Here is a 9,165-nt window from a genome sequence, read left to right on the forward strand (position 1 = left end):
AGCTCCGCCTGATAAACTCCACAGGAACTCAGGTGAGACAAAGTGACTTCCTCTCGATCGTTACGTTGAAAAAGGCGACAAAAATGTAAAAAAAAAGCAGAAAGAAATTCTGAACAAAGCGACAAAAATGTCAATAAAAGCATCAAAAACTTTGAAAAAGGCGATATAAATGTCAAAAATCACCATAAACGTCGGAAAAGGCTACAAAGCATTAAAAATGTCGAAAAAACTTGACGCTTGATGTTCTCTCCACTAGCAGTTATCAGTTTCTCTTCACTGACCAATGACAAGCAAACTTAACAGGCTCCACCCTCCTACAACCGCCATGGCTGCATCTGATTGGACGAACACTTCACTTATGGTCTGTCTGCTCTCGGATTTCAAACAGACTAACATGGCGGCTCGTTAGGAAACTTTCTCTTATTTTACGAAAATAGTTTCCTGAAATGTTTTTCTGAAAACATTTCATGTTGATATAAGCTGCAGCTGCTGAATCTGTCTTCCTTTTAGATCAACAACGGTCACTTTTTAAAAGATTTTAAGGGGTTTTCCAGCGGTGGAAAGTCAAGCTAGACGCCCCTGATTTGCATAAAGTTGCCTGAATTCAACTTTATGCAAATGAGGAGCAGGAAACTTGACGCCCCGCTTCTCGAAAGTCGCTGTGGCGCTCCCGGAATGCATTACCCGGCTACTCACGGAGACAACCAATGGGAAGTGATGCTGCCTGTAGGCCTGTAGACCTGGAGGCCCGTAGACCCGGAGGCCTGTAGACCCGGAGGCCCGTAGACCCGTAGGCCTCTAGACTTGTAGACCTGTAGACTTGTAGACGTGCTGTCAGACCTACAGAGTGAGACCTGTAGACCTGTAGACTTGAAGACGTACCACCAGACCTACAGAGTGAGACCTGTAGACTTGTAGACGTACCGTCAGACCTACAGAGTGAGACCTGTAGACTTGTAGACGTACCGTCAGACCTGCAGAGTGAGACCTGCAGACCCCGGCGGTTTGACGGCTGTCAGGATTTGTCAGGGAGGCAGAAAGCAGAGCTGGAGTCTTAAAACTGGAGCAGGTGTTCAAGAGACAGCAGCCGCACATTAAACAAAGTCTCAGACGTACAACATGTAACAGTTACAGACAATACAGTATCAAATCACAGCATGATTATACAAACAGTAATAGCGTTGGACGGGCCCTCGCTCCTCTGCGCGCGTCAGGGTTACAGACGGACACTGCTCCTTGCGGCCGTGCATTTGCACGGCACTCAGACACTGCAAATTGTCATCAATGAAAAGAGAACTCTCACACAATAGAGTGAGTTGGCTGTGAAATGGGGCGTGGCTAAAGCATAGGGGGTGGGCCAAACCATGACCAATGAAAACGGAACTCTGCTGAGTTCAATGATACCTCACACAAGACTCTACCTCAAATGCTTCAGAAGTTATGAAAGGTCTGAGTACATGGGCGTGGCTAGAGTATAGGGGCGGCTCACTATCACAAAAGTTTTATGTAAATCGGATGGTTTGTCATTTAAGGCTGATTTCCTGTTGCCAGGAGGGGGCGCTATGACCAAAAGTCAATTTTGGCCTGTATATTTCCTCAGGCCAGGACTCTTGTTGATCATTGGAAATTTAAAGCAGAATGGACAATGTACACTCTAGTTACAGCCACTTTCTCGTTCATCGCTAAACACACCACCCGTCATGCCACACCCACACCGTTTGACAAAAAGATTTGCTTTTAATAACTTTTCATCTTTAAGGTGTTGAGATGATACACACCAAGTTTGAAGTCCATCAGATGAGATCTGTAGGAGGAGTTCGTTAAAGTATAGCACCTTTTAGGCCTACTTCCTGTTCTACTAGGGGGCGCTATGACTTTGAGCCAATATCGGCCTGTAGATGTCCTCAGGGTTGGACTCTTATGAATCATGAAAAGTTTCGAGCCAATTGGACAATGTACACTCAAGTTACACCCACTTCCTGTTTCGATGGCGAAACACACAAAATGGCCGCCCCGCCACAGCTAGGCCCTATGACGAAAACTCAAGCTTTTAATAACTTTTCATCTCTAAGGTCTTTAAGATGGCACAGAACAAATTTGAAGTCGATCGGACCGTGGCCTGAGTGAGTGGGCGTGGTTAAATTACAGGGGGCCGCTCACTATCACATGTAGACCGCACATTCTAAGTTTCATGTAAATCGGATGATGTTTGTCATATAAGGCTGATTTCCTGTTGCCAGCGTGGGGGCGCTATGACCAAAAGTCAATATTGGCCTGTATATGTCCTCAGGCCTGGACCCTTGTTGATTGTGTGAAATTTCAAGTAGATACGACAATGTACACTGTAGTTACGGCCACTTTCTCCTTCATCTTTAAACACTCAAAATGGCCGCCATGCCATGCCCACACCGTTTGATGAAAACTCAAGCTTTTAATAACTTTTCATTGTTAAGGTCTTGACATTGCACAAAACGAATTTGAAGTCGATCGGATAAAATCTCTAGGAGGAATTCGTTAAAGTATAGCACCTTGACTTTTAGTAGACTTCTACTTCCTGTTGCCACTAGGGGGCGCTATGACTTTGAGTCAATATTGGCCTGTAGATGTCCTCAGGGTTGGACTATTATGAATCCTGAAAAGTTTCGAGCCAATTGGTTCAATGTACACTCAAGTTACACCCACTTCCTGTTTCGATGGCCCCCTACAGGAAGTTGGTCCTTTATAACTTGCTCATTTTTTGCGCTATTACAATTAGAGGTCGACCAATAATCGGCATCGGCCAATATCAAGCCGATTAATAAGCAGGCGCATCTGCGGGCAGCCTAGTGTTAAAAACATGAATAGGCGACATTTTTTACAGCGCGCCCAGACCAGCTGCCTCCAGCCCCTCCCCTCGTGAATTCTTGCGCAGTGTGTCTCGCGCAGTCACTTCAGGTTCAGACGCTACCGTTAGCAGTAGCATGTTGCTGGTGTTCTTGCCTTGGGATTAACTGTACTAATAAAACCGTACAAAACACCGCGGCCACACGGCTGTGGAAGCTCCCCGAATATCATTTATCAGAGTCTGGTTGTTACCCCTGTCCGTGGCAGTCTCATCCACTCCTATAACGGAGTTAACTGGAGCTAACCGCTAACGGAGCTAATCGTTGCTAACAGAGCCTTCAGTTCTCCGTTCCTGTAGGCTATCCATTAACTGCATCTATGGACTCGAGCACGAATAAAACCCTTAATTTTATTAAATTGGCTGGATGAGTTTTAAATTACAACTCAGAGTTGTTTGAATGACAGAAATCTGCTCAGATAAGATCCTGATGAGGTCAACAGGACATGTAGGCTAACAGGAGGGTCCCCAAAACACAGAGAAAACACATGATCTAACAAACAAGGTGAACAAGAACTGACTTTAGAGAGCCCTAGCCTTATGTGATTCAACAGGAGTTAGGAGGAAATAATGTTGAGATTAATAATAACGTCACTTTCTGTGAAGCAGATTTGTATTCTCAGAAGTTTAATAAATGCTGATAAGTGCGCTAAACTTTATTTTTTCATTGAAAGGTTTATTTGACAATGTTTATTTTCTTCTTACCTGTTTCGTTTATTTTATATATTTTTCATACATTATTTATACAATATACAGTGTTTTTACATTATACATTTTTAATTGAAGTATAGGCTACAAGTGTAGATTGGTGAAGTGTTCAGTAAATGTTTTTGTTGAGAAATTCTGAGTATATTAGTGTTACATTTTATCTTTCAAATAGAGGTTTAAAAATAAGCACATATCGGCCAAATATCGGCCAAAATAAATCGGCAGCATTAATCGGCCATCGGCTGACCCTGATTTCTAAAGATCGGCATCGGCATCGGCCAGAGAAAACCCATATCGGTCGACCTCTAATTACAATTCTTTTAATACCTTTTAATATCTAAGGTCTTAAGATGGCACAGACCAAATTTGAAGTCCATCCATCCATCTTCGTCCGCTTATCCGGTAACGGGTCGCGGGGGTAGCAGCTCCAGCAGGGGACCCCAAACTTCCCTTTCCCGAGCCACATTAACCAACTCCGACTGGGGGATCCCGAGGCGTTCCCAGGCCAGGTTGGAGATATAATCCCTCCACCTAGTCCTGGGTCTTCCCCGAGGCCTCCTCCCAGCTGGACGTGCCTGGAACACCTCCCTAGGGAGGCGCCCAGGGGGCATCCTTACCAGATGCCCGAACCACCTCAACTGGCTCCTTTCGACGCGAAGGAGCAGCGGCTCTACTCCGAGCTCCTCACGGATGACTGAGCTTCTCACCCTATCTCTAAGGGAGACGCCAGCCACCCTCCTGAGGAAACCCATTTCGGCCGCTTGTACCCTGGATCTCGTTCTTTCGGTCATGACCCAGCTTTCATGACCATAGGTGAGGGTAGGAACGAAAACTGACCGGTAGATCGAGAGCTTTGCCTTCTGGCTCAGCTCTCTTTTCGTCACAACGGTGCGATAAATTGAATGTAATACCGCACCCGCTGCGCCGATTCTCCGACCAATCTCCTGCTCCATTGTCCCCTCACTCGCAAACAAGACCCCAAGGTACTTGAACTCCTTCACTTGGGGTAAGGACTCATTCCCTACCTGGAGAAAGCACTCCATCGGTTTCCTGCTGAGAACCATGGCCTCCGATTTAGAGGTGCTGATCCTCATCCCAGCCGCTTCACACTCGGCTGCGAACCGATCCAGTGAGTGCTGAAGGTCACAGGCCGATGATGCCATCAGGACCACATCATCCGCAAAAAGCAGCGATGAGATCCCCAGCTCACCGAACTGCAACCCCTCTCCACCCCGACTACGCCTTGATATCCTGTCCATAAATACTACAAACAGGATTGGTGACAAAGCGCAGCCCTGGCGGAGGCCAACCCTCACCTGAAACGAGTCCGACTTACTGCCGAGAACCCGGACACAGCTCTCGCTTTGGTCGTACAGAGATTGGATGGCCCTGAGAAGGGACCCCCTCACCCCATACTCCCACAGCACCTCCCACAGTATCTCCCGGGGGACCCGGTCATACGCCTTCTCCAGATCCACAAAACACATGTAGACCGGTTGGGCATACTCCCAGGCTCCCTCCAGGATCCTTGCAAGAGTAAAGACCTGGTCCGTTGTTCCACGACCAGGACGGAATCCGCATTGTTCCTCTTCAACCTGAGGTTCGACTATCGACCGAACCCTCCTTTCCAGCACCTTGGAGTAGACTTTACCGGGGAGGCTGAGAAGTGTAATACCCCTGTAATTGGCACACACCCTCTGGTCCCCCTTTTTGAAAAGGGGAACCACCACCCCGGTCTGCCACTCCTTAGGCACCGTCCCCGACTTCCACGCAATGTTGAAGAGGCGTGTCAACCAAGACAACCCCTCCACACCCAGAGCTTTAAGCATTTCTGGACGGATCTCATCAATCCCTGGGGCTTTGCCACTGTGGAGTTGTTTAACTACCTCAGCAACTTCCACCAGGGAAATTGACGACAATCCCCCATCATCCTCCAGCTCTGCCTCTACCATAGAGGGCGTATTAGTCGGATTTAGGAGTTCCTCAAAGTGCTCCTTCCACCGCCCTATTACCTCCTCAGTTGAGGTCAACAGCGTTCCATCCTTACTGTACACAGCTTGGATGTTTCCCCGCTTCCCCCTCCTGAGGTGGCGAACGGTTTTCCAGAAGCACCTTGGTGCCGACCGAAAGTCCTTCTCCATGTCTTCTCCGAACTTCTCCCACACCCGCTGCTTTGCCTCTTTCACGGCAGAGGCTGCAGCCCTTCGGGCCCTTCGGTACCTTGCAACTGCCTCCGGAGTCCCCTGGGATAACATATCCCAGAAAGACTCCTTCTTCAGTCGGACGGCTTCCCTGACCACCGGTGTCCACCACGGTGTTCGTGGGTTGCCGCCCCTTGAGGCACCTAAGACCCTAAGACCACAGCTCCCCGCCGCAGCTTCAGCAATGGAAACTTTGAACATTGTCCACTCGGGTTCAATGCCCCCAGCCTCCACAGGGATGCACGAAAAGCTCCGCCGGAGGTGTGAGTTGAAAGTCTGTCGGACAGGGGCCTCCTCCAGACGTTCCCAGTTCACCCGCACTACCCGTTTGGGTTTACCAGGTCTGTCCAGAGTCTTCCCCCACCCTCTGACCCAACTCACCACCAGATGGTGATCAGTTGACAGCTCTGCCCCTCTCTTCACCCGAGTGTCCAAAACATACGGCCTCAGATCAGATGAAACGATTATAAAATCGATCATTGACCTTTGGCCTAGGGTGCTCTGGTACCAAGTACACTTATGAGCATCCCTATGTTCGAACATGGTGTTCGTTATAGACAATCCATGACTAGCACAGAAGTCCAACAACAAACAACCACTCTGGTTTAGATCAGGGAGGCCGTTCCTCCCAATCACGCCTCTCCATGTGTCTCCATCATTGCCCACGTGCGCGTTGAAGTCCCCCAGCAGAACTATGGAGTCCCCCACTGGAGCCCCATGCAGGACTCCATTCAAGGTCTCCAAGAAGGCCGAATACTCCGAGCTCTTGTTTGGTGCATACGCACAAACAATAGTCAGAGTTTTCCCCCCCACAACCCGCAGGCGTAGGGAGGCGACCCTCTCGTCCACCGGGGTAAACTCCAACGTAGCGGCGCTCAGCCGGGGGCTTGTGAGTATCCCCACACCCGCCCGGCGCCTCACACCCTGGGCAACTCCGGAGAAGAAAAGAGTCCAACCCCTATCCAGGAGTATGGTTCCAGAACCGAGACTGTGCGTAGAGGTAAGCCCCACCAGATCCAACTGGTAGCGCTCCACCTCCCGCACAAGTTCCGGTTCCTTCCCCCACAGAGAGGTGACGTTCCACGTCCCCAGAGCCAGCGTCTGCTGCCCGGGTCTGGTCCGTCGAGGCCCCTGACCTTCACTGCCACCCATGTGGCAGCGCACCCGACCCCAGCGGTTCCTCCCACAGGTGGTGGGCCCATGGGTTGGAGAGAGAGGTGCCACGTAGCTTTTTCGGGCTGTGCCCGACCGGGCTCCGTGGCAAACCCGGCCACCAGGCGCTCGCTGACGGGCCCTCCATCTGGGCCTGGCTCCAGACGGGGGCCCCGGGCTTCCTCCGGGCAGGGTCACATCATCTCTACCTCGTTTTTTCATAGGGTTTTTGAAGTCGATCGGATGAAATCTCTAGGAGGAGAACGTTAATGTACGACGTGGAAATGGCCAAAAAACTACTTTCAATTCAAAATGGCGGATTTCCTGTTGGGTTTAGGGTATTACTCCAATGAGCTCTTTTGCACGTCTTGACATGCTACACATGCATACCAGATTTACATCAAACGTACTGCAGGGGCTGGTTGTTAGGGGGCGCTAGCGAACCACATTTGTGCGCCTATTCCCGAAACCCTTAAAATACGTTAACTTTCACCAGGCTTGATGCGACTGCCAATTTTGGTGAGTTTTTGAGTATGTTAAACACCTCAAAAAGGCGATTCATTTCCAGAAAATAATTCCTTCAGTTTCAATAGGGCCTGCGCCGCTGTCAGCGCTCGGACAGCAGCAAAGGCCTGATTGAAACTGAAGGAATTCTTCCTTTCCTTTCTTTCTTCTGGCAAATTAATCGCCTTTTTGATTCGGTGTGGGCGTGGCATGGCGGCCATTTTGAGCATTTATCGATGAACAAAGAAGTTGTTGTAACTTGTCCAATTTGGCTGAAATTTCAAACGATTAACAAGGGTCCAGGCCTGAGGATATCTACATGCAAAAATTGACTTTTGGTCATAGCGCCCCCTGCTGGCAACAGGAAATTAGCCTTATATGACAAACATCTTCCGATTTACCTGAAACTTACAATGTGTGGTCTGCATGTGATACTGAGCCGCCCCCGATACTTAACCCACGCCCATGTACTCAGGCCACGCCCCCTTTGATGGCTTTTGAACCGTTTAAGGTAGAGTCTTGTGTGAGGTGTCATTGAACTCAATAGATAGTTCCTTGGTCATTGGTCATGGTTTGGCTTTAACCACGCCCCCTTTCACAGATAATGAACTGTATGACGTAAAGTGTTGTGTGAGGTATCATTGAACTCAGCAGAGAGTTCCATTTTTTATTGGTGATGATTTACAGTGTCTGAGTGCCGCGCAAATGCACGGTCGCAAGGAGAGGCGTCCGCCAGTAACCCCGACGTACAAGGAGGTGTGAGGGCCCGTCCAACTCTGCTTGCAGCTTTAATTATGCTTTTTCTGTTGTAAATGTTGGAAGAAAATGACAAAAGACAAAGTGAACTGTGGAGGACTGACCAGTTTATTGAGACGCAGGATGTGACTAGTTTAGCTTTGAGACTTTTACAGGATACATTGGAAGGTTTCTGAGCACATTACACCACTGACACATTATTCATTCATGTCTTTGTTTCTACTCGGTTGGACACTTTTAAACAGAAAAAGAACAAAATCCTAAAATGCAGACACTTTAGCTTAGCAAGAGAGAAAATCAATTAACTGTTTAATATAGAAAATGTCAAGAAAAGTGTCCATCACATGTCACAGAGCCCAAGATGACGTCTTTAACTGTCTAGTTTTGTTCGACCAACAGTCTAAAACCCCCAAAATATTCAGTTTATAATAATATAAAACAGAGAAAAGCAGGAAATCATCACAATCATCACAGCATTATTAATTGTGTGTGTCTGTGTGTGTGTGTGTGTGTGTGTGTGTGTGTGTGTGTGTCTGTGTGTGTCTGTGTGCGTGTGTTTGTGTGTGTATATCTGTGTGTGTTTATGTGTATATATCTGTGTGTGTGTTTGTGTGTGTCTGTGTGTGTGTTTGTGTTAGTGTTTTTGTGTATATTACTGTGTGTGTGTGTGTGTGTGTGTGTGTGTGTGTTTCTGTGTGTGTGTGTGTGTGTGTGTGTGTGTTAGAGCCCAAGATGACGTGTTTAACTGTCTAGTTTGCAGAAAATCATCACAATCAGCTAGGGATACACCAAATCCAGATTTTTGGGGTTCGGCCGAATACCGAATCCACTGGTTAAGATTCTGCCGAATCCGAAACCGAATACTGAATCCTCGTCCCATCCTCAGCCCATTAACACAGTAAACACATTAATGAAGTAAACAACGTACACAGCCTCTCCACATCCTCTCTCGTCATTCGAAGG

General features: G+C 48.1%; 1 protein-coding gene and 1 long non-coding RNA gene across 2 annotated transcripts in view; both read left to right on the plus strand.

Moving 5' to 3' along the window:
* shld2 (shieldin complex subunit 2) overlaps positions 1-9,165 on the plus strand; it is a 37,196-nt gene that overhangs the window by 18,123 nt on the left and 9,908 nt on the right. Inside the window, 1 exon segment of the mRNA XM_031303662.2 lies at positions 1-32. This exon segment is cut by the window's left edge and continues 84 nt beyond it. Within this exon segment, the coding sequence (XP_031159522.2) occupies positions 1-32 (32 nt within the window).
* On the plus strand, positions 7,915-8,446 carry LOC116052841. The gene is made up of 2 exons (XR_004105664.1): positions 7,915-7,974; positions 8,082-8,446. It is a non-coding gene; the product is annotated as an uncharacterized LOC116052841 (long non-coding RNA).

The sequence above is a fragment of the Sander lucioperca genome, chromosome 6 (assembly GCF_008315115.2).
Source record: "Sander lucioperca isolate FBNREF2018 chromosome 6, SLUC_FBN_1.2, whole genome shotgun sequence".
In the NCBI taxonomy this organism is placed as follows: Eukaryota; Metazoa; Chordata; class Actinopteri; order Perciformes; family Percidae; genus Sander; species Sander lucioperca.